General features: G+C 17.6%; 8 protein-coding genes across 8 annotated transcripts, besides 26 other annotated features; 2 read left to right on the top strand and 6 right to left on the bottom strand. All coding sequences in view use genetic code 6, as the record gives it.

Moving 5' to 3' along the window:
- Nucleotides 1-453: 453 nt before the first annotated feature.
- Nucleotides 454-503: a microsatellite.
- Nucleotides 504-1,123: 620 nt separating this feature from the next.
- On the bottom strand, nt 1,124-4,250 carry IMG5_146240 (insulin-degrading enzyme, putative). The gene is made up of 3 exons (XM_004031094.1): nt 4,021-4,250; nt 1,462-3,963; nt 1,124-1,401 (listed from the first exon to the last, which is right to left on the bottom strand). The coding sequence occupies exons 1-3, from the start codon at nt 4,196-4,198 to the stop codon at nt 1,160-1,162; spliced, it is 2,922 nt and encodes a 973-aa protein (XP_004031142.1). The 5' UTR covers nt 4,199-4,250; the 3' UTR covers nt 1,124-1,159.
- An 890-nt stretch (nt 4,251-5,140) lies between these two features.
- Nucleotides 5,141-5,188: a microsatellite.
- A 477-nt stretch (nt 5,189-5,665) lies between these two features.
- Nucleotides 5,666-6,660, bottom strand: IMG5_206926 (EF hand family protein; the record flags this gene model as incomplete). Its single annotated transcript, XM_004031093.1, has 3 exons — nt 5,666-6,186; nt 6,233-6,327; nt 6,374-6,660. 3 exons carry the CDS (start codon nt 6,658-6,660, stop codon nt 5,666-5,668), a joined length of 903 nt encoding a protein of 300 aa, XP_004031141.1.
- Nucleotides 6,661-6,897: 237 nt separating this feature from the next.
- Nucleotides 6,898-7,975, bottom strand: IMG5_146230 (hypothetical protein; the record flags this gene model as incomplete). The annotated part of the gene is made up of 4 exons (XM_004031092.1): nt 6,898-7,194; nt 7,240-7,592; nt 7,647-7,856; nt 7,901-7,975. Coding segments are annotated over 4 exons (837 nt in total), but the record flags the coding sequence as incomplete, so codon positions are not given.
- Nucleotides 7,594-7,644: a microsatellite.
- Nucleotides 7,976-8,006: 31 nt separating the features above from the next.
- Nucleotides 8,007-8,043: a microsatellite.
- Nucleotides 8,007-8,072: a microsatellite.
- A 723-nt stretch (nt 8,073-8,795) lies between these two features.
- Nucleotides 8,796-10,275, bottom strand: IMG5_146220 (hypothetical protein). The gene has a single exon (XM_004031091.1). It carries the CDS (start codon nt 9,693-9,695, stop codon nt 9,147-9,149), a length of 549 nt encoding a protein of 182 aa, XP_004031139.1. The 5' UTR covers nt 9,696-10,275; the 3' UTR covers nt 8,796-9,146.
- Nucleotides 10,276-10,960: 685 nt separating this feature from the next.
- Nucleotides 10,961-11,008: a microsatellite.
- Nucleotides 11,009-12,395: 1,387 nt separating this feature from the next.
- Nucleotides 12,396-12,439: a microsatellite.
- A 518-nt stretch (nt 12,440-12,957) lies between these two features.
- Nucleotides 12,958-16,405, bottom strand: IMG5_146210 (pyruvate kinase, putative; the record flags this gene model as incomplete). The annotated part of the gene is made up of 10 exons (XM_004031090.1): nt 12,958-13,056; nt 13,099-13,344; nt 13,394-13,565; nt 13,625-13,703; nt 13,741-13,808; nt 13,876-13,932; nt 13,981-14,133; nt 14,339-15,080; nt 15,204-15,984; nt 16,037-16,405. 10 exons carry the CDS (start codon nt 16,403-16,405, stop codon nt 12,958-12,960), a joined length of 2,766 nt encoding a protein of 921 aa, XP_004031138.1.
- Nucleotides 15,094-15,171: a microsatellite.
- Nucleotides 16,005-16,044: a microsatellite.
- Nucleotides 16,406-16,512: 107 nt separating the features above from the next.
- Nucleotides 16,513-16,552: a microsatellite.
- Nucleotides 16,553-16,923: 371 nt separating this feature from the next.
- Nucleotides 16,924-17,599, top strand: IMG5_146200 (WD40 repeat protein; the record flags this gene model as incomplete). The annotated part of the gene is made up of 2 exons (XM_004031089.1): nt 16,924-17,235; nt 17,564-17,599. The coding sequence occupies 2 exons, from the start codon at nt 16,924-16,926 to the stop codon at nt 17,597-17,599; spliced, it is 348 nt and encodes a 115-aa protein (XP_004031137.1).
- A 708-nt stretch (nt 17,600-18,307) lies between these two features.
- Nucleotides 18,308-19,805, top strand: IMG5_146190 (WD40 repeat protein; the record flags this gene model as incomplete). Its single annotated transcript, XM_004031088.1, has 3 exons — nt 18,308-18,365; nt 18,412-18,770; nt 19,132-19,805. 3 exons carry the CDS (start codon nt 18,308-18,310, stop codon nt 19,183-19,185), a joined length of 471 nt encoding a protein of 156 aa, XP_004031136.1. The 3' UTR covers nt 19,186-19,805.
- Nucleotides 18,780-18,894: a microsatellite.
- Nucleotides 18,845-18,924: a microsatellite.
- Nucleotides 18,847-18,924: a microsatellite.
- Nucleotides 18,849-18,908: a microsatellite.
- Nucleotides 18,860-18,910: a microsatellite.
- Nucleotides 19,061-19,122: a microsatellite.
- IMG5_146180 (protein kinase domain protein) lies at nt 19,207-21,303 on the bottom strand (the record flags this gene model as incomplete). Its single annotated transcript, XM_004031087.1, has 3 exons — nt 19,207-19,346; nt 20,416-20,628; nt 20,763-21,303. 3 exons carry the CDS (start codon nt 21,301-21,303, stop codon nt 19,207-19,209), a joined length of 894 nt encoding a protein of 297 aa, XP_004031135.1.
- Nucleotides 20,115-20,180: a microsatellite.
- Nucleotides 20,119-20,189: a microsatellite.
- Nucleotides 20,635-20,725: a microsatellite.
- Nucleotides 20,643-20,761: a microsatellite.
- A 188-nt stretch (nt 21,304-21,491) lies between the features above and the next one.
- Nucleotides 21,492-21,560: a microsatellite.
- A 466-nt stretch (nt 21,561-22,026) lies between these two features.
- Nucleotides 22,027-22,066: a microsatellite.
- A 738-nt stretch (nt 22,067-22,804) lies between these two features.
- Nucleotides 22,805-22,883: a microsatellite.
- Nucleotides 22,805-22,886: a microsatellite.
- A 283-nt stretch (nt 22,887-23,169) lies between these two features.
- Nucleotides 23,170-23,211: a microsatellite.
- Nucleotides 23,210-23,305: a microsatellite.
- Between the last annotated feature and the right edge of the window lie 2,003 nt (nt 23,306-25,308).

Genomic DNA, 25,308 nt, shown 5'->3' with positions numbered 1-25,308 from the left:
GAAGAACAAAGAAAAAGATAGAGTAATTTTAAATATTTAGATCCTATAACAACAATTCAAATATAATAAATATAATAATATATTAATTATTAATTAAGTTTAAAAAAAAATTCATTAGAATATGTTTTAAATGAAGTAAAAAAAAAAAAAAATAGTGTTTTATAGCATAAAAATTAGGTTTTTTTCAACTAAAAAGTAGAAGAAAAAGGGAAAATGACGATTAGAGAAATAAATGAAATTTTGTAAAAAGAACCTTTTAATTTAAATAAAGAAAAAGCTTTTTAATTATCAAGATATTTAGTTGAAGACAATAATTAAAATAGAATATAAATAAACGATAATTTAGAGGCTGATAATATTTTAATTAAAAGCAGACTTAAGTATGTTATAGGAAAACTTTATATATTTTCTAATTAATAAGAAGAATAAAATTATTAATATTTGAAAGATGTATAATATATTTAAATTTTTTTAATTTTTTAATTTTTTTTAAGATTTTTAATAAAAATTTTGATGTTATTAACTCTTAATTAAATTTAAATCCAGAAACTAAAAAATTATAAGTTTTTAATAAAGATTAATTATTTTAAGCAATTTAATATTTAGATATTAATTTAAATAATGAATAATTTTATTTTTTACTTCTTAAATTATTTGAAAAATCTTAAAATGCCAGTTTTTATAGACTGCAGGATTTGTAAAATATTTTCAAAGATGAAAGTGTTTAGAAAAATTAAAAATGAAATTTTTGTTATAATATTATTTATGGTTGAATATGTAATTTTTTTTTTTTTATAATATAATATAATATAAGTTAAGTTTTTTTTATATTTTAAAAATAAAATAAAAAAAGCGAATATAAAATATTTAATGTATTTTTTTTTATTATTGTTTCTGTTATTATTATATTAGATTTATTAAAATTTTAGAACTAAAGACATTTTTTTTTATTTTCTTCTTTTTCTTCTTCTTCTTCTTCAAAAAAAATGATATAAATTTTATTTTCCTGTTTTTTTTTTATTATTATTATTAATTTGACAGATTGATTTTATCTATTTTTTTGTTTAAATAAAATAAAATTATTTTAATTTTTTACTTTATTTTATTTTATTGTATTTTTATTTTTTTTTCAATTTATTAAATAATGAATTAAATTTATTCAATTATCTACCGAAAAATTTTTAAGATTCTTACATTATTTTTTGAACTCTTCAGCATTATCAAAGCATTCAGTTTTTATAAAAGTAGAAGTAAATTTCAATAAATGTTGATTATTACATAATTAATTTTAAGAAATTAATTAAATTTAAGCATTTTTAGGGTTATCATAAAAAATACATTCGAAAAATTCAATAAGTTCATAGATTTAAATATTTTATAAAAACGCAATCATTTATTAATCTTATAAATAAAAAAATTAGAAAAAAACAAAATATAATTATAATTATAACATATATTTACTTAAATCAAAAAGATATGTATTGTTATTAATTTCATAAAAGTATTTTTTAGATTCTTAATAAATACTAAATTCTTTTTATTTTAGCATACATTCAACTGACTTTTTAAGAACTAAAAATTCGTTTTATGAAATATCCTTGATTTTTTGTCTTTATTAATTGATAAAATTTTAAATTCTTGAAGATAAATATTCCGGACATTCAACATTCGATTAAATAACGAATTTAAAATATTATTAATTTTTTATTTCATAATTGCTACACCAAACTATATATCCTAATTATTCTTAAGTCCTTAAGTGTTTATAAAAAGGCTCATCTAAAAATTTTGCTAATAATTCGAATAAAACTTTTTATTTAATTGTATTTTTGCCTTCTATTTAATAGATAGAACATATATAACTATTTTCTTCATTTTTTTAGAGCTTTTTTTATAATATTACTCTTTTTTTAGAAGGAAAACTTAAAATGCAATTTTTCATATTTATCTAAAAAAAAAAAATTAAATTAATTTTTTTTTTTTAAATAATTACATTTTCTTAGTTTTCATTTATTTATTTTTTTGAAAAAAATTTATCTTTTATCATTTCACTTATTTGTAAGCTAATTTCCCTATTTAAATTTCCTCCTAAAAAACATTATATTTATAAATTTTCCTTTATTAAATTTCCGAAAAAGGCTACATCTTCTAAACTAACTTTCATACTTTACTCTAAAAGATCTTCAGGAGAAAAGGAAAATCTATTCATAATATATTCTGAGTAATTTCTACCTTATTCATAAGGACTTTTAAAAAAGAAATTTTTGTATTTTTTTTAAATTTTATTAACTTGAATATTAAAAATGCTTTTTTATATATCTTTAAGTACGTCAAAATTGACAATTTAAGTCAAAAACTATTCCAAAAATATATAAAAATTATCGGAAAAACTTTCAAAAATGAAATTAATTTCATTTTTGAACTCTAAAATAGTCTCAATACAAGCCATTTCGCCTTAATAAATTAATTCTCTATTTTTTTCAAGTATTATGGATATATAAACTTCACATAATATTTAATTTTTTAAAGTAAAAAAAGATTCATGAAAAAATTTTATAAGTAAAGAAATTTTCGGAATTTTAAAATAATTATCTTTTTTGTACCAAAATTCGTAATTTGTACCTTTTGCAATATATTTTATGTCGCTTTTTTCGGGATTTTCTACTTCTAAATTTAATAGATGGAAAACTTTAGGAATAAAAGTATTTTAGGGCGGTAAATCAAATTTTTTAATGTATTTTTCTTAAGGATTTTAATATATTTTTATTAACTCATCTTCTATATCTTCTACTTTATATTTTATTTAATAAATAGGTTCCAAAAGTTCACATTAATTAACTAAAAGTGGCGAAGTTATATTAATTCTAAGGTTTTTTAATTAAAAATCATTCAAAGTAGCTTCCATATCTTCTTTATGGAAACTCTCTAGCAGAGCATCATATCTCAAAATATCTTAGAGGTCGCAAGTTTACATTTTAGAAGCTAAAATATATGTATAATCTATAGGCTCTTCTATTTCTTTATATTGAAATTTAATAATCTTTATAAGCTGATTTTCCTCATAGACCCATTATTAAGGTCCTTTATTTTTAAGCATGGCAATGTATGCAAAAACAAGAGTAAAAACTTTATTTATATCAAGAAAACCTTATTCGCTTAAAACAATATCTATATAAAAAGTTGAAAATATAGAAATATGTTTAAAGCCACAATATAAAGATTCGGCTAATCCCTCCTCTATTAATCCACTTAAAAGTGAATTTTTTCCCTCATGTCCTATCAAATAACTTAAATAGCATAAAGGGTTTTTCTTGTATTTTTTCTCGTAATTCTCCTTCAAAACCCAGACAAATTTTACCCTATTTTCCTGTTTACAAGGCACTATTTTATAAATTTTACTAAGATTAGTATCATCAAATGGTTACTAAGTAAATTAAGGAGGATTTTAAGACTTATTGGGTATTTAAGAGAATAAAAAACAAGCTGTATTTTATAATTATTGTATTGTTTTATTTGATAAAATTACAGCTTTCATAAGATTTGAGGAATAAAATTAATTATAAAAGGAAATAAGATCATCCCTAATAGAAGGAAAATTTAAACTATTCATATTTCCTGAACCAAATTTATTAAAAAAAGACCCTTAAATACTAGTATACCTTAAAAAATAATCTTCTCTCCAAGAATCTTATTAAATGTTTTTTATATGTTCAGAATGCACTGCTTTTAGTTCTTTTTCCACGTATTCTTCATTAAATAATGGGTCTATAAAAAACTAAACAAAACGATCCAATCCTTCTTCAAATGCCTCATTTAGGCAGTTAAAATAATAATTTGTTTCTTCTAATGATGTATAGGCATTCGAATATCCAGAATTTTAACTTAAATATTGGTCGAATTCACTTGCTAAGGGATATTTTGAAGTTCCTAAAAATAACATATGTTCAAGAAAATGAGCTAATCCTATTTTTTTTATTTTTTTTCGGTTTTTTATTTTTTTGGGGGGGGGGAATATATTACCTTAACGGTCTGGAGGATCATTTAATTAACCCACATTTACATTTACAGCAGCTGAACTTGTGTCTGTTTTGGGGTCTGATATTAATAATATCTCTATTTCGTTTTCTTTTAACTTTATTAATTTATATTCACGATGATCTGATTATGATTTTATTAAATTTGTGAATTCTTTAAACATTTATTTATTTTAGGGTTGTTAAAATATTTTTATTTTTTCGATAATAAAATGGGAATTTTTTCTATTTAATTTTTTTTTTTTAAATATTCTTATTTTATTAAAATAATAATAATAATAATCAATTATTTATTAAACATATTTTCCACTATTTTAATTTCATTTATTATTTTATCTATTGGATAAAATTAATTCATTAAAAAAAAAAATAACTTTATTTTTTAACCTTTTTTTAAAAAAAAATTAATTTAAAAAAAAAAAAAAAATGTAAAATGCTTTCTTTTATATATTGATAATAAATAAGAATTTAAAAATAAAAAAATACAAAGCAAATAAAATTGAAAACAAGAAATATAAATTAAAAAAATCATTCAATTCAATAAATAAATATCTTTATAAATGATATGGCGAAAGTTCCTGATATTACAGCATAATAAATCGATAAATAATTTACTTTATTAATTTTTTTATGGAGATTACATGTATAAACTTTGGATTCATATATATATTATTAATAAATGCAACACATAAAATAATACAGCGAAATAAAAAAAACATTATGGGCTAATTTTGCTATTATTTTTTAAATAGAAATGGAGAATAGTAACCCTATTACAATTAGAAATAACATAAAACAATACTACATGCACAAAATAATGACAACAGACAAATTATTTTCAAAAATTCGTTTTATTATCTATTTTATTTATTTTCTAATTTTTCTTTTCAATTATACATCTGATATATAAATTTTCCCTTTTATGTTTTATGTTTAAAGAACATGTTTTAAATGAAATTATAATCAAATTATTACTAGTCTTTGACTTTATTAAAAATTATAAATTATATTATTTTTTTAATTTTCAATTTTGCTAAATGAATAACTAAGTATACACTAACCGACCACTGAGTTCGCTACTACAAATATTGTATTCAATTATGTTGATTTATTTTAAGTTTAATATAATTTTTTTAATTAATATATTTACTTTTTAGTAACTTCTTTTATTAATTCAACTATTGACATTTAAATTATATTTTATTTTTTTATTTATTTTCGTAAAATAACAGAGTTAAATATTATATTTTATGATTAATTTATTTAAAAAAAATTGCGAATAATAAAAAAAATAGAAATATGTAGTTTAATAAATTATAATTTAAAATAAAATATATATATTTTTAAATATTTATTTTTTATATTATATTCATTATGTAATCTTATATATTAAAATTACATTTTTTAAAAATAAACAATGATATTATTATATAGTATTCTTAAAAATTAAATTTAAAATAATATTATCAAATTAACACGTAAAATTCTTTAATTATAAATATATTTTTTATATCAGTATATATATTAAATATTAAAAAAAATATTTTTAATAATAATAATAAAAAAAAATTTAAAATAAAGAAAATATAACTTTTATGTTTTTTTTTTTTATTTTATTAAAAAAATAAAAATCATGGATAAGGATCATTAACTAAGTAAACTACAAATTCTTCGAATTCAATAAATCCAGATTTATTTACATCAAACTTCTAAAGCAAAGCTTATAAGTATCTTTTTTAGATTGGAATTTCCAATTTAATGAGCATAGCTTGAAGATCTTCTAATGTTAGATAACCACTTTTATTATTGTCGAATTCCTTAAATAGTTTTCTTAATAAGAATTCGTCGTTAGTACCTTAAGTCATTTAAATAAGTTTAAATCTTAAAGCTTTAACAAGACTTTTGACTTCTTCTTTTGAAATTTCTTATTCATCTTTTTCAAAAAGCCCCCAGTTTTATTCTAGAAGTGTCAAAAAGTATTAATCAGAAGTAATTCCTTGACTTAAATCTTCATAAAAGGAGATGAATTCTTATTTTGTTATTAATCCGTTTTCATTTAAATTAAAACAACTTAAAAATTCATAAACAATTTAATCCCTAGTTTTTTTTTCCAATTAAAAATCTTTGTTTTTTGAAACATCTAATTTTTCACCTTTTTTTATTTAAAAATAATGAATTATAAATCGAATTCTTTTTACCTAATTTTTTAGGACATATCGCTCCTGATTTTTCTGAATCTACATAATCAAATAATTGTTCGATTAAACTTAATCTTCTTTCATTTATTCTTTCTCTATTATTTTATTTTATTTTATTTTTAGAATAATTTGTTTATTTACCTTATTCCATCTACTAATTCATAATAATTTATTAATCCCTCATTATTTCTATCATAATATTTTAGTAAGCATTAATAATCCACCTTTGGAAGGAAAAATCCGAATTAATTTAAGCCTTTTTGGATTAATTCTAAGTTAAGTCTATGAACATTATGAACATCTAATTATTAAAATAATCTTATTAAATTTCTTATGTTTAATTTTCCATTGTATTTTGATAAATATAAACGGAATTCTATATTTATTCTTTGTAAATTAGTATTTAATCCAACTCCGTAAAGTGACATTTTTATTGGAAATTATTTTTTTTTATTAATAAAATTAAAAAAAGTTATTTTTTTATTTTATTAATTTAATATTTAAATGTATTTATTTTTTAAAAAAATAATTATTTATTATTTTTTTATATTATATAAAAAAAAAAAGCTCAATAAATTTATTTTTCTATATTGTTTTTTTTTAATTAATTTTTTTTTTTTTTTTTTACAAAAAAAAAAATGTTAAATAATAAAAAAAAAACCTATTAATAATAACTTTTTTTTAAAAAAAAAATAATGCAAAAAAAAAAAAAAACAAATAAATAAAAAAGCCTCTTCTCAAGGATATAAAGATTTAGGCAATTTAACAGGTTATTCTCCAATATTGTCGTTATTGGGTTAAGGTCCTGCTGAAGCTTATTTTTTTTCAGCTTTACCTTCTTATCTTCTTGTTCTTTCAGCCATTCTTTGTTTAGCTTCATTAACCTCTTATTGAGTGATTTCAGAATATCTATCATCGGGCCACATAGTATCAGGTCTTAAATAATGTCTAGTACCATTTTTCTTTAAAAAATAAATTATATAAAAAGAATAAATAAATTTTTATACCCATGTTTTATTAGAAATCTAAGAAACAGATTTTCCTTAATTATAATCTTCTACTTTCATCGCATTTTCATAGACTTATCTATCAATAGCATGTTTTTTTAATTATTATCTTTTTTTTTCTTTCATAGAATCAAGTGCCCAATTAGGGCAAATACTCAAAATATCATTTTTTTCTTATTCACATTTAGTTTTATCATTTACCATTTTACATCTTTGATAATATTAAATTGTTCTAATGCATGGTCTGGGGAATTTATCGGATGAAAATACTAATTTAGAATAAGTATTTGGGGCAGATTTCATTAGTTATAAAGAGTCGTTTGATTTTGCTGATTCTGATAAAGGATCATAATCTTTTTTATTTTTTATTTTGTTTTTTTAGATTTTTTTTTTTTTGATTTTTTTACGAGTGGGGAATAATCTGTCAAAATGTATGTTATTTGGATATGGATTTGGTGTGAAAAATTAGTTACCCCATCTATATCCGAAAGCATGTCTGTCCTCAGAAGGTACTTATCTCAATGCAAATGGATTTATGGAAGATATTGATCTACGGAAGTCGGCCAATAATTAACTTTAACTATCTTACTTTACATTAATGTATGGATAATTAGTTCCTTTTTTTTTTTTAGGACATTTTTTAATGGTTTTTTTATTTTACCAAGAACATCATATGCAAATGTTTATTAAGGTTATTTTTCTAATGACATTTTTTTATTTTTAATTTATTTAATATATATATTTTTATTTTATTTTTTCCTTTTGTATTTTTGTTTTGTTTTTGTTTTTGTTTTTTTTTTTTTTCCTTATTTATTATTTGTTTTTCTTTTTGTAAATCCTTTTTTTATTTTATAAAAAAAAAATTGATTTGTTTTTTATTTTTTTTATTTGCATTTATTTATTTAATATTTTAGAAATAATATTAAAATTATTTTAATTTAAAAATATATTTTTGTAATAATAAATTACAAATAGGTGTATTTATATATATTTTAATATATAAAAATAATTTTTTAAATATTTATTATTTATATATATAAAAATTCTTGTTAATATTCATTTCTCTGACATATTTATTTAATTATTTATATTTTTCTAAATTTTAATATTATGATTATTTTTAAATAAAATAATTGGAAAAATCATCAAATGTATTTTAAAAAAATTATTTTTATTTTGTATTAAGTATTTTTTAAATTAATTCAATTAATAAAAAATTAGAATATAATCATATTAAAATAATAAAAATATATAATTAATGAATATATAAAAATTATCATAAATAAATAAAATATATAATAACCAATTTTTTTAAAAAAAATATCAATTTCACAAATTTATTATCTAAAAAGTTTTTATATGAAAAAATTTAATTTATAAATAATAAAAGAAATTAAAAAATATTATTTACTTTATTAATAAAACAAATTACTTATAAAAAAATCAATTTTATTTAAAAATATGATTGAAAATCCATAAAAATCTCGTTTTAAATTTTTTTTATTTTGCTATACTCAAGAAATCTAGGAAAATCAAAACGATCGTAAAGCATAAAACGAACAAAACGTCTTATTAATAGGAGAAAGTAAAGTAGGAAAAGCCTATTTAATAGAAGCTTTATTATCCGTAGGCTAAGTTTTTGGAATAAACTAAGCTAAGGTAAAATATTAAAACAAGGTAGTGAATTTTTAAAGATTAACAAAGAGTGATCCTGAATATTTCCGTTTAAACAAATCATAGATAAATGAATTCGAGACAATTCTTTTATGTGTAGATATATCAATGAAATCATAATTAAAAAATTAACAAGATTCTTTTTTAGAAATAATATTTTCTTATGTAAAAGCTAATCCTTTGAAATAAATATAGTGTATTATAGTAAGTTGTAAATCTGATATAGAATAAAATCAATTAGAACTAAATTTTTTACAATAATAATGTTAACAATTACAAATTAACTATACATAAGTATCTTCTAAATAAAAAAAAAGAATACCGGACTTAATGAACTTAATATTAAATAAAAAAATAAACGTAAATAAAAATTCAGTTGATGAATAACTCCAAATACTTAAAAAATTACAAGAAAGTCTTTTAAAAAGTAGTGAATAAAAAAAAAATTTTAAAGAAAGTTCAATAATACAAGATAATAATACTGAATAAGAAGAATGTAAAATAAATACTAGATTAATAAAAAAGCCTTAATTATTATAAGAACAATCTTAAAAATATATAAGAATTATTCCACATGAGAAAATGTAAACGAAATAACGTGTATAATTGGATAAAGGAAATTTCGGAATTGTATATAAAATTTAATTAGAAAACGAACTATGTGCTTTGAAAATTTGCAAAATTTAAATGAATGATGATTCAGCATTAAATAGGTTTTAGATAATTTTCTCAGAAGCTGAGAATATGCAAAAATTTATGCTTTTTAAAAACATGAGAATCATGCCTTTGAAAGGAATATCCTTTTAAGTAGATATGCAAAGATAGAATGTTTTAATTGGCTATTGGATGCCTTTATGTAAATTTAATTTAAAATAGCTTATTAAAAATAACTTCTTGGATATAACTTATTATCAAAAAATTGTTTGGTCTTTACAGTTAGTAGAATGTTTGGAATTATTTTATGAATAAAAAATATAGCATATGGATCTTAAGCCTTAAAATATTTTGCTTGATTAGAATGATGATATTATTGTTTCTGATCTTTCTATGTCAAAAGTTTTTGAAGAAAAATAAACGGAGGCTTTCAATATGTTGGGGACTACAGTTAAGTATGCACATCCTGCGGCTATTATTAATCATGAATTATCACCTAGGTTTGATATTTATAGTTTTGGGTGTATCCTTTTGGAACTCTTTACTGGGTAATAACCTTGGGGTTTTGTAAAAAAAGATGAACTTAAAAATATTTATATACAAATCCTATAAGATCCGGAAAAAACTAACCCATTAACTTATCATAGAGAGTATTACCCTAATTGTATGAATTATATAGAAGGAAAATTTTAAACTATTTATGATATTATTGATATGTGCTGTGTATAAATTTTCATAAAATAAAAAAAAGATGAAGTTAATATTTATTCAATAAAAAAAATGTTTGTTTAGTTATATGAGAATTTAAAAAAAAATGAAGGATAAATTTGAAAAAAAAAAAAAATATTAATTAAATAAGAAGAATATATAATTTGTTGAATAATAAGTTATATATTAAATAATATTTTATATAGAGTGTTTTATAAATAATATAATTTTTGTAATAATTATATTATTTATTTTTATATATCTAAATATTTTATTTTTTATAATATTATTAAAATATTTCACATTTAAATTGTTTATTTTTTTAATCGATTTTATTTTAAAAAAGATATTTTTTATATCTGTAATTTTATTTTAAAAAGCAATTAATTAACTAAAAAATATATTAAAAAAAATTGGAAAAGTACTTTTTTTTTTACTTTTTGTTTAAAAAAAAATGTATAAAAAATAATAATTCTAAAAACAATTAATATATATTATATTAAAAAAAAATAGTCATTCGTTAACATTTATATTTTTATAAAAAATCCAATTATATATATTGTAAAAATATAAATTAATAAAATTTAAATATTATAATATTTTAAATAAAAATTTATTTTAAAATATTTTATTTTTTCTATAAAATCATAATTTATTATAAATAAAATAGATGTAAAAATATCTTTTTAATATAAGAAAAAATATTTTCATTTAAAATTATAAAAAATATTTTTTAATTTTATATTTTTTTTAAAAATTAATAATTAATTTTACTTATACATTATTTTTATAATATTTATTTTTAAATCTATATTATTACAAAAATATTAAATTAAATATTTTTATAATAATAATAATTTTAATATATGAAAGAAATTTTTAAAATATATATAATAAAAAAATAGACATATTCTATAAGTATTATTACAATTTTCTTTTATATAAAGATTGAGAAAAATAATTATTTTATAAATAAAATGAATAATTCATTATAAATTAATAAAATATAAAAATCTATTTTAAAAGTCAAACAATTAAAAAAAAAAAATGCGTAATGCATATAGTTAATCTTCGAAAGTCCTTAAAAAATTATTAATCCATGGAAATATTATATAATATTTAATGTATTTTTATAATAAAAATACAGGAAAATTAATAATATTTGTTTGTTATATTTACAAAATAAAAGGATTTCCTTATAATTGAAGATTTAGTTAGAAGCGAAATTTATCAATAGTTAAATGATGAGGATTTTTATTATAATTAATTTAGTTTTCATTAAGCTATGAAGTTATTTAAAGGAGTAAATTGTGTTTATTATAACTAATTAAGCAAAATAGTTTCTATTTATTTGTATAATTTATAAAATGAACATAGAATTTCATGGTAATTATAAAAAAATATAATACGATAAAATAATTATCAATATCACAATTTAATATATAAATTAATATTTGATATTTTAACGATATAATTATTTAATTTATTTTAAAGTTAATATGTGTAAGCTAGATTTTTGAGTTTTGGACATGAATATTTTAAAAAATTAGCAGATATAATAGGATAGTTATCAAATTACTAAACTTATTTTAATGTAAAAAAATAAATAATATATTATTAAAAAAAAAAAAAATTATTAAGCATTAATTTAAATATTTAAATTTTTCATTTTTTAAAAAATAATCAATTTACAATTAATCAAATATATATTTTTAATTTTAAAAAAGGAATATGTTATAAATTTACAATATGAATAATAAAATGTATAAAAAGACATGGAATAAATATATGAAAAATATCTAAAAGATAGTATTTGGTTTTCTTATTAATTTGAAATAGATTAATAAAATCCAAATATTTTCTAATTAACATCAATTCATTATAGTGAGGAAATTATACAGTTATTAGGTCATAATATTAATAGTTTTATTTAAGAAAATTTAAAAAAAGGATTAGTAGAGTAATAAAAAACATATATTTATTAAATTATGTAAAAATATAAAGAATATATAGTTAAAAATATCATGCATAAAACACTATAAATATGTTTGAAAAGATGGGTTAATAAATGCAGTAATAATAAATAAATTAATAATCTAATAAAGAAAATATTGAAGATTTAAATAAATAAAATAATTAATAAACCAATTAAATAAATAATAAAGAATAAATATTTGAAAAAGCAGTCCAATAAAATACGGATTATATTATTGTTGATCCTACATATCATGACGGATAATATATATCTAGATAAGATGAAGTATAATTATTTTAAATTGTTTTAGTTATTTTATATATAAAAATGAGCTTATTGATGCAAAACTTACATGTACAAAAGTATTGAAAAAAAATAGATTTTTTTTACTATTTTAAATAAAATAATTTAAAAAAAAAAAATTGAGCTTTAAAAATACGAATAATGCTAATGTAAATGTAAATATTTTTTCTTAATTTTTAAGAAATAAAAAAAATATAAATATTAGCCTATTGTTGAAGATATGGAAGAATATGAAGATTAGATTGCTTGCTAAAATAAAAACTTTAAAAATACTAATATTTAAAAAAAAATTAAAATTTGTGGATATAAAAATATTTAATGAATAAGAATATATTATTTTTTTGTTTTATTAACTTTTAGTTATTTATGTTTATTCAAAAAATAAAAATTAATCAAATATCTTTTCAATTATTACATTTTTTCATAAATTATTATATTTCTTAAAAATAACTATAAGGGTCTATTGTCCAATTGTCATTATGATCTCCTTCTTCAATTTTATACTATAAAAAAATTAATTAATATAAAAATGTTATGTGTTTTACAATATATTTTGCTTTGGTTTTGCATTTTTCATATAAAATTGACATTTAGAAAGGAGGAACAATTTAATCTTTCATAGAAGAAATAAAAAGAATAGGATTTTTTATTTAATCAATCAATTTAATACTTTCCCATTTATTTTTAATTAAACGATATTTTAATTATTTTATATATTTTAAGAAAGGAAATATACAATCTACCATATCAGCAATAGAAGTAAATGTATTTTCTAGAATTATACCTTTTATCTTTTTTTTTTTTTATTTTCTAAATAATAAATAAAAAGAGAGTTATTACATTATAATTTAATTATGATGCCGCATATATAGAAACAGCTCCTCCTAATGATCTTCCGTGAATAAAAATTCTTTTTGTATCTAAATCTTTTCTACTAAAAACATGTTCCAAAATAGCTTTTGAATCCTTTTTTATTCCCTCTTCATTTGGAGTTCCTTGACTTTTACTATAACTTTATTTTATTTTTATGTATTTATTTTAATTATGTTTTTATATATTTTTTATTTATACCCCCTATATGCTATTAAAATTATATTTATATCAGCCAATTCATAATACTTTTACAAATAATATATTCTTGTTCCAATATCTATATATTTTATATTTATTTTATTCTCAAATTTTACTTCCAGCGTTTTCATGAAAATATACAACTGTAGGATGTTATAAACTGTTCTATTTTTTACAAATCCATCTAAGAATATATAATTTAAAATAATAAAAATAAAATAACAGTCTTTAAAAAAATAAAATATGATAACCCATGTAGTTTAATTCCATCACTTGCTTAAATGTTTATATCTTCATAATCTATATTACTTTAATTTAAAATTAATAAATTTATTTTATATATTAATTTTTTTTACACATCTTTTGGGTTTCTACTTCCTTCTGGATTTTCGTCTTATGATTTTGGTAACCCTTATATTACTGAAAAGTATATTTTTTATATATATGATGTATTTGGATAATTTTGAAAACCAGGTAAATAGAGGATATTATTTTAGAAATAATATAAACTGAATAATAAAATACATATTATTAGTAATATAGCAACTACAAATTAAAATATGGAAAATAATAAATTTAAAATATCCATTAAAAAAAATAAAAAATCTAATTTTATTTTAACAAAAATTATATATATATTAAAAAATTAAATATTTTATATAAATAAAACAAAACGCCTATTAATGAAAAAAAAAAAAAAATCATTAAATTTACAAAATTTTTAAATTATTTGTAGTTCCCGATAGATTTTCAACTTCTCCTGAAGTAATAATAATAAAATCTCCTATTTTAATAGTTTCTTATTCCTTAAAATCATCCAATATTTAATCGATAAGATTTAAGGTACCTTCCAAAGAATTAAACGTAAAGCTTCTAATAGAAGATACCAAATTAATATATCTAGCAACTTTATTATTAATAGTGACTGCAATAATTGGGCAAGGAGGCCTAAGTTTAGATATTTTAAGAGCAGTACTTCCTGAACTTGTGAAAACCATAATAAGACTAGCTTAAATATTATAAGCAGCTTATAAAGTACATTTAACAATACAATTAATTAATGTAGGCGGAATTCCTGAAAACAAATTATTCATTTAGAAGTTATTTTTTGAAATTTATCTAGCCTCAGTTTCCATACAGGTTCTAGAAAGTGTTTGAATAGTCTATATAGGGTACATTCCGTAACTAGTTTCGCCACTCAAAATAAAACCGTCTATATGATCGGAAACTAAATTAGAAATTTCACTTACTTCACATGTAGAAGGTAATAATGAAGAAACCATAGAATCAAGAATATTACAAGAAACTAAAACAGGCTTTAATTTAGAGTTACATTTCTAAATCATTTATTTTTAAATAAAATGTAATTTTTCTACAGGAATATGAATTGTTAAATAACCACGAGCAATTAGAATTCCATCACAAACATGCATTATTTCATCAAAATTTTATATAGCTAATAAATTAAAATATAAATATAAGTATAGATATATATATAAATATATATAAAATATATATAATATATATATATATATATATATATATATTTATTTTTTTATATTTTTTTGTTTATTTTTACCTTCTAAGTTTTGTATTTTTGCAATTACTTTTATAGATTTAGATCCTATAATGTTTTTTACATTTATTATATCTTCTGCTGTTTACACATTTGATACACATATGCAATCCAGTTCGTTATTTAGAGCATTGTTTATATCATAAATGTCTTTTGGTTAAATAATTTATTCAAAGAAATCATCATATTCTTCACTTTATTTATCAACTTATAAATTTTGATAATCTATTGATTTAAACATTTTATTATTATTTTATGTTCTTTTTCTTTTTTCTTCATAAAATAATTATTCAGTTTCATCTCTATTTTTATAGATAAAAATAGGCTTGTAAGATTTAATAATACAATCACCATCTACTTAACAGACTATAACCTCATAAGTTTTTTCTTTAGAATTTTTTCTTAATTATTTAAATTTTTCTGCAAATTTATTTTCCGTTTCGACATCTTCTTATGATAAATTGACCTATTTTTATGTATAGATTTCAGATTCAGATGTAGAAGAACATGAATTTAAATACATTTATTAAACTATTAAATTTTATGATTTATTTTTGGATTATTATTCTTTTGGAAATTCTTCGCCATATCCATATTTTTATTATAAAATTTATAATGTTTTGTCACTTTTTTCCTATTTCAATACTGTCAAAGCTACTTGGCCATAATCTATTATTATTTTAGCACCTATTCCGATTTTCTTCATTATATTTTAATCACTTATTGTACATATATTACTATCACCTATTATTTTTTTCTTTATTATAAATCTATATTCTTATCCCTTATTATTTTTTATATTTCTTTATAAATAATTTTTTTATTTTTATTAATACTTATTTTAAATATATTTCTGGCTGTTTTAATTATCCTATTCTTATTAAATTACCTTTTAATACACATATTATAGGAACTTTTGTTTTAAATTCATCTTCTAATCTCTGACGCCATTAGGATACATTTGAGACGAATTTTGTAGAACAATAGGCCATGTTTACTAAAAAAGAATTTAATCCGGCTTTGTATATTTCTCGGAGTTATTCATATGATTTATAGTTATTTTAATTCACTGTTGCTATTATTTTAGTCCGGCGAGAACGCATTATCTTTTTGCTTAAATTATCGTAATATTCATTTTCATATTCTAATAATTCACCTCTTGATTTTATTGAATTACTTAACTTTTTATTTGGTTTATTTGACATTATTTTATTTTAATTTTTTTATTTATTTATTTAAAGGTTTTTTTATATTTTTTTTTTGCTCTTAATTTTTTTTTTTTTTTAAAGTTAAAAGACCCTTAAAAAAATTGTATTTATAATATTAATATATATTTAAAATATATATATATTATTAATTATATGACTTTTAAGATATATTTTTTCTTATTTTATGTCTTTTTATTTTATTTAATAATAAATTTTGAATTTTTACATTATTTTATTCTCTAGAATTAAATATAAAATATTATAATAATTATTTATTTTTTAATTTCTTAACAACTACTATTTTTTCTTTATTATTTTTTTTTTTTTCTTATATATATACAAAAATAATTTATTTAAAAATTAATATTATTTACAAAAAAAAATAAAAAAAATAATTTTATAAATATTATAGTTTAAACAAAAAAATATAGATTAAATATAAAAACAAAAATAAAATAAAAATCATATCGTTATAAATATATATAAAAAAAACTTTTTATTATAAAAATTAAAAAATGTAATAATCACTTCTTTAACTCCACTATGCCATTGGTTTTAGTGGTAAAATGTCTCGTAGTGTCCATTTTCATCCTAACTCAAAAGAATATATTTGTATATCCGGAAATTAACTAATAATCACGAACTTAAACCCCACATCAACCCCTTAACACTTTTTAAAAGGCCACGATAACCAAATTACCTGCGTTACCATATCAAATAATGGCAAATACATAGCTTCAGGTTAACAAGGTGATAATTCTGATGTCATAATATGGGATTATGATCAAAAAAGGATAAAATATAGGCTAAGTGAACATGATTATGAGGTATAAATAGTATAATTTTCACATGATGATCGTTTATTATTTTCTTGTGGGAATGATTAAGACCGAAAGATATTTATTTGGGACGTTTCAAATGGATATATAGTAAGTTCTTGCCAAATTTAAAACGAAAAAATTGTAGCGATGAAATGGGGTGGTTTTGAAAAAGACATAAAATTAAGAGATACTTAAAATATTAATTCGCGTGTGCATCTTAGAAAAGTGTTTCTTTATGGAAAATCGATGGGAAAGAAGGGAAGATTTTTTCAGAAAATATCAATACAGGAAGTGTTATTAGGGAATATAAATGTGTTGAATTTTCGAAAAATAGGGAAGATATGTTGTTTGCTGGAACTTCTTCGGGTGATTTTTTATGTTTTTAAACAAAAACAAAATCACTATTAGTATTAATTACAGTCTCAGCCCTTGGAGTTTAAAGTATTTCAGCAATATCGCCTAGTTAAATACTAGTAGGGTGCGGTAATGGCTTTTTAGGGAACTATTAGCTCAATTAGAACGGCATTAATTTGGTTTCTTAGATTAATTTGAGTGGGAATATCAATAGTATTACATCAGGTCCTTTAGAGTCTATTTGTGCAACTGATAGAGGACTTATATATAAGGTTAACAATACTAATTTGTAAAAAATACTGGTTTCGGAAAATCATACAGGAGCTGTTTTGGATATTTAATATTAAAGTTAAGGAAAAATAAATAATTTTGCGAGTTGTAGTGAGGATAATAGTATTAGATTATGGGAAAAAATAAACAATTAATATAAAGTTATTAGACTTTTGTATGTAAATAATGGTGGAAATCCAATATGTATTAATTTAAATGATGAAATTTTATTTTCGGGATGGTAAGATGGAAAAATAAGAGCTTTTAATGTCTAAGATGGAAATATTTTATGGTAAATAGATAATGCACATAGAGGGGGAGTATAATGTATATGTTTAAGTAGTAATTTAAAATTTTATGTTCAGGAGGATATGAAGGAGAAGCAAGGATTTGGGAAATGAGAAGTAAAAAATCAATAGGACATTTAAAAGAGCATACTTAAAAAATAACTAAAATGAAATTAATAGGTAAAAACGAAGAAATATTAATGACAAGTTCTAAAGATAAATCATGTATAATATAAAATTTATTTATTTTTATTTATTTCTAATTATTAAGTATTAAAATGGGATTTATAAAATTAAAAAAGAATAGGAGCTTATGTTTAAAAAATGGGAGGTATAAATAGTTTTGATGTACTTAATAATGATTTTTGTATAATTGTTGGTTAAGATAAAAAAATTAATTTTACAAATGGGAATAAATTAATTAAAAGTGTTGACACATCGTCTTTTAAAAGTTATTAAGATGAATGTATGTCTTTATGTGTATCAAAAAGTGGAACTTTTTTTGTTACAGGAGGCACTGAAAAATCTGTAAAAGTATGGAATATAGTAAACGGAAGTTTACTTTTTGAAGGAAAAGGAGGACATTCATCTACAATTAATATTGTCTAAATATCTGATAATGATAAATAGGTAATCTTAATATATATATATACAAAAATATATACATAGATATATAGATAGAAATATATATAGAAAAATATAAATATATATATATATTTTATATATATTTTTATATATATTTATATATATATATTTTTATTTATATTTATCAATTTTATTTATAATAGTTTTATTTTATTAAAGCTATATTTAATCAAATACAAAATTGTTATAAAAATACAATAAAATTATATATTTAAAATATATTTATAATTATATTAAATTGTAAATTAAAATAAAATAAATTTTATATTATAATTTATTAATATATGTATATTTATTATATTTATATATTATATTTCAAATATATTAATTTATATATGTATATAAGATTATTTCTGGCGGAAAAGATGGAAATATTTTAATTTGGGATTTATATATGTGATAATAAACATAATTTTTTTTTTCATAAAAATTTATTTTGTTCTATATCTTTTAAATTTAATTTTGGAAGGAAATTTTTAAAAATTTCCTCTATTTAAAATCTGCATTATCTCTCGTTTATTTAGTTTAATGAATTTCCTAATACTTAAACATCAAAATTACCTTTTTTATTTTTAAATTCAACATATTTTAGTTAAATTTCTTCTTTTTTTTCTAAAATCCTTCCAATCAAACTACAAATCAACAATCTTAATGCCAACCTAAGTCTAATAGTCCCTTATTTCAGGTATTATTCGACAATATAGTTATTATCAGTCCCTTTTTTGAACTCTAATGGCGCTTTAAAAGTAAAAAACTTCAAACTTTATATATAAACAAGTTTAAAGGCATTCATAATTACCCCTCTAAAGGGTAATTTAAAGAAATCAGGCAATTTATTATATTAAGAATTTCCAAATTCTATAAAAATATACTCTTAAATAGGTACTAAAAACTCTTTTTATAAACTATCCAAAAATTCTTTTTGTTCATTTAAATGTTAATATAATTCAATGTATTCTTTATTATATATTTAGAGTCCTTTTTGCACATTTTGCTAGATATTTTGGTATTGTTTAATTTTTTCGAAATTTTCGAAATTTTATATATTAAAAACGTTTTTTTTTTTAATTAAAATGAATTCTAACCACAAATATAAATAAGATATATTTTAAACTAAGAAAAATTTTAATAATTCAAGCATAAAATTACCTTTTTCTTTCCCATAAGCCTCTAAAAATAACTATTTTAGGCAATTTTAGCCTTTTATATATTCCAAATTATCTATTAAGACTAGAATTCGCTCGTTTTCGAAATAATAAATATCTAATTGAGATTAAAAATGCTCATTTTATTCATCTAATTTAAATAAAATACTATTATTTATTAATATTTATTCATTTTAAATTGAATTTTATTCATATTATATTGAATTTTCTTCATTTTTAATTTAATTTTCTTCTTTTTTATCTCCTCTTCTTTTATTGTTTCTAATAGTTCCACTTTTTTTTTATTTCTTTAATTCTTTTTGACAATACTTGTTAATAAATTGTCTAATCTTTACAAATCTACTTTTTATATTTAAGGAAAATCAACTCCTAATTCCGGATAAAGAATCCTATTTTCCAAAATACTCGAATAGTTGATCCTTTTAGAAGGATCGAACTCAAAAAAGCTTTAAAAAAGTAGTTACCATTATTCATTCTAATCACCAAAATCAACATATTGAGGTTTTCGCATATATTTTTAACATTCTTGAATAAAAAAAGGGGTGTGCAGACTTTTTTTAAATTCTTTAATTGATTTTGTTTAGTCATTTCCGATCCAAAAGGTAATTATCCGCATGTTAGAGCAAATAAAACCACACCTAAAGACCATATATCTGTTTTATAATTATAGGGAGTATCTAAAAATAAATAAATATAAATATATATATAGTATCTATATAAATAAATATAAATATATATATAGTATATATATATATATATATATATATATATATATATATATTAATTTTTATATTTATATATAATTATATACCAAATAATATCTCTACAGATGTAAAACTTAAAGATCCGAATAAAGACCAGGTTAATTCATTCATATTTAGGGCTTTAGATATTCCAAAACCGCAAATTTAGGGTATTTTTTCTATTTCGTTTATTAGTATATTGTCTAGTTTTATATTTCTGTGGATCAAATTGTTTGTGTGAATAGTTCTTAAACCATCTAAAATGTTTCTAAATATAAAAAGAGCTTCCTGTGACTATAGGCGGCATTATTTTTATTTTACCAAGTATTATAATAAGGTTATACTAGGAAAATATTCCGTTATAAAGCATATATTGTCGTTATATTCGAAATGTTCAATGTATTAAATTATAAATAATTTACCTTTTAATTTTTTTAAGACATTTATTTCCTTAATGGCACGCTTTTTTGCCTCTTTAGTAAGTATTATTTTTATTGCGTAGTAGTTTTCGTCTTTTTTACATTTATATACTTAAGTGTGTGCAGTTGATGATAATTATTCAGGGAGTTAGTAATCTTTTATTGATATTTTTTAAGAAATTTATTACATTTTTTATATTTTTAATATATAAAGTAAATATAAATATGATTTTTATTTTTAATATTTAGTTTTTTTAATTTATTGATATAAATATAGAATTTAATATAATAAGTCTTAAGATAAAATATATTTTAATGAATAATATATACTAGTTATAATATATTATAATATAATTTAAATATTTAGATAGAACTAATTATATATATATAAATATATATATATATATATTATATATTTTATATTTTTCTATATATATATATATATATTTTTTATTAATTAAATATTAATAGATGATTAAATATTATGAATTCTTTATTTATTTTTTCATATTTGTTATTTAAATTTATTAAAATAATAACATAAAAATAGTCATGTTTAAAATTTAAAAAAGTGAATATAATAGAATTAAATTATTAAAAATTTTTTTTTTATAATAAGAATTTTTTATTTTTTAAAAATATTATATATATAAATAATTATATTATTATATATATAAAAAAAAAATTATTTATTTTTAGATTTTTTTTTTAAACTAAAGAGATATTATTATTATTTTTTTAATTAATAATAAAAATAAAATAAATCAATATAATTTATTTTTATATTATTTATAACAAATATAAGCTCAAATAATGAATTTTACAAAAAATATAATTAAAAAAACATTTTGATTTAGACTATTCAATAAAACAATTTACAAATATTTAAAACAGGACAATTATGTCTTATTACTATAATAATAATTAATATATAATATATAATAAAATATATAGCTTTTTTAATATTTTAAAAATATTTTAAATATATAAATAAAAATATATATTATAATAATATAATTATCTTAATAAATAAAATTTCGCTTCTAGAGTTATAAGAATAAAATAGTTTTATTTATTAATATTCAGCTAATTTTAATGTATTTTATATAATAATAATTAAACTTCTTTTATTAATTATTCTTTTAAATATATTACTTTACAACTACAAAAAATATATGTTTCATTTTTCTTATTTTATTTTATTTATAATTAATTTAAAATATATTTTATCTATAAATGAGTTAATATTAAAAGAATATTCAATAATTAATAAAATTTTATATTATAAAATAATAAAGGCAGAATTTTTTTTATTAATATATAAATTATATATTTTAATATTGTAATTGAAAATATTTTTTCATTAATTTTATAAAAAGCAATAATAATAATTTGAAATTATATAAACTTTTTAATATAATGATATAAGTTTTTAATATTTTAAAGATAAGATGATTTTCATATGTATAACTATTTTCTTATTATTTTTAAAAAATAAATACTTTTGTGAAATTATATCCAAAAAAATTAATTAATACTTATTTTAAAATATTATAAAATTCTATAATTATAAATAGAAATATTAAAAATAAAAAAATTAGCTATTCGGTGATAATTATTTATTAAAATGATATTCTATATATTTGTTAATTATTTTGATTTATTAATTTATATTAAAAATATAAAAAACTCTTTATATAATATAAAAAAGTAAGTTTTATTAAAATAAATATTAAAAAATAAAATTTTACTTTATATATATATAAAAAAATATTAAAAACTTATTTATGAAATTAAAAATATATAAATAATGATAATATTAAACAATTGTATATTATATAATTTTTGTTTAATGTTAATTTATAATAAAATAAAGAAACATTAAATAATTTTTTTATTTTCAAATTATGATTATCATTTTACTAATTTTTTATATCCACAAATCTTTATTTAATTTTTTTATCTCTAAAATAATTTATTTAATAAAACTTTATCATTTAGCTTAAGAATAAGATTTTTATCATCTTCATTAATATTAAAAATAATAGGCTTTATGAAAATATATATGAAAAATTAAAAAATATTATATTTAAAATTATATATATTGTATATAAATAAATATAAATAAATATAAATATATATATATATATATATATATTTTTATATATATATATATATATATATATATATATTCTTTTAAATAAAATCAATAATTTTGCTATTTAATAAATAAATTAATAAAATAGATATTTAATTATTATTTTTCATTATTTAAATATCTCTTAATTATATTAAAATCTTTATAAGATTTATTATTACTATTTTACCTTAACTTCATCTATTATTTTATTATTTTGTTTTTTATCAAAGACTTATATTACTTCCATATTTAAGTATAGTCTATTATCTTTCAAACAATTTGTTACATTTATTTTACTTTTAATAATCTAAAATATAAAAATCATTATTTTTTCTAAAACAAAATGATTGTTTACTTCTCCATATTTTGCAATATATTCTTAGTCTAAGTCTAAGTTTAAATGTATATCATTTTCTCCATTACTATTCGATAATTAAATTATATTTTCAAATATCTTTAAGAATGTATTAACATAGTATTTATTTGTATAAATACTATTTTTTTTAAGAAAAAAAGCAAAAATAATATAATTTTTGTTAAATAAAAAATGTACTTTATTAATCTTTTTTATATATTCTCTTAAATAAACTCGTCTATACTATAATTTAGTAATTAAATCATTTCTTTACTATAATGAACAGATATTATCTAATACTAATATGCTTATATTTTATCTTTATTTCTTTAAAAGTGATAAGTTATTACTTACTTATTTTAGAACCTAGTTTTATAAAGATTATCAATTTCGTTTTAAGTTTATATCTAATTTATTTGGAAATGATCAGGTTACTTATTTTATTTTTTTTAATTTAAGAGTTTTATGTTTATTATTTTTAATTTTTACATTTTAAATTAAATATTTATTCTTATTTTTATTTAGTACCTTTTTTCCTGTGTTATTTGACATATTTTTTTTTATTTCTTGTACTTATTTTGATAAGCTGTTAATTGAGTTTTGAATTAGTTAGGTACCTTGTTTACTTTATAAAAACTAATATAAAATATATATATAATAAATATAATTTTTACCAAAAAATTCTATTATCATTTTATATATTATTTAAATAAAAAGAAACATTATTTTAGCTAGTAGAAATGCTATCTATAATTTTAAAGTTTTACAATATTGAGTGGATTCTTAATTTATCTAAGTTATTTTCCTAATTTAATTCTTATTATGGATAGTCTGAGAGTTTATCAAAAATAACCAAATCCTATATTTAGTTGATATAATAAGTTTATTTTCTTAATAAGTATTATACACATTTTATAAAAAAATATTGTTTTATTTTTTTTACATTTGGGATTAAAAAGTAATTCTAATATATTTATAAATCTTAATTTAAAGTTTAACTATTAATTTATAATTTAGCTGTTTTCTTTTTTTTTTTAAAGATTTATTTAGAAATTATTGGCATTTTGTTTATTTATTTGTTAAGTTCATTATTCATTTATTTATTTTTAAATATTTTTTATTATATAAAATATATTTCTATTATTCAACAATTATAGTTTATACTTTTAATATAGTTTTTTTCGAATTATGTTAATTATCATTATTCGAAATCGTAATAATATATATATTTATATAATTATTTATATTAAGATATAAATAATATGTATTAAAATAAATTTAATTAATTACTATATTTCATCATAAAAATTGTATGATTTATAATTTTAATATATTATATATTAAAAAAAATAAAATTATACGAAGTACAAATAATTAAATTAATATTTTTTATTTTATATAAAAAAGAATATTTAATAGATATATTTTACATAAACTGAAAAAAAAATAAAAAATTTAATAACAAATAATTATTATTAAATTAATATAAAACTTTTTTTTTTAAATATATATAAAATATTATTTATATATATTTATAATATAAAAAACACAATATAATTTAATATATTAATATATTCAGAAATTATTCTTAAAATATTTTTTTATATTGTTCTTACTTTTAACTATTTATTTATAAAAATTATCATTTAACTTAAAGTTTATATTGATTATTTATGTAAAAAATAATAAAAAAATAAAGA

The sequence above is a fragment of the Ichthyophthirius multifiliis genome (assembly GCF_000220395.1).
Source record: "Ichthyophthirius multifiliis unplaced genomic scaffold scaff_1120509251131, whole genome shotgun sequence".
NCBI classification, from domain to species: domain Eukaryota; phylum Ciliophora; class Oligohymenophorea; order Hymenostomatida; genus Ichthyophthirius; species Ichthyophthirius multifiliis.
This window is presented reverse-complemented; position numbering and strand designations above follow the sequence as displayed.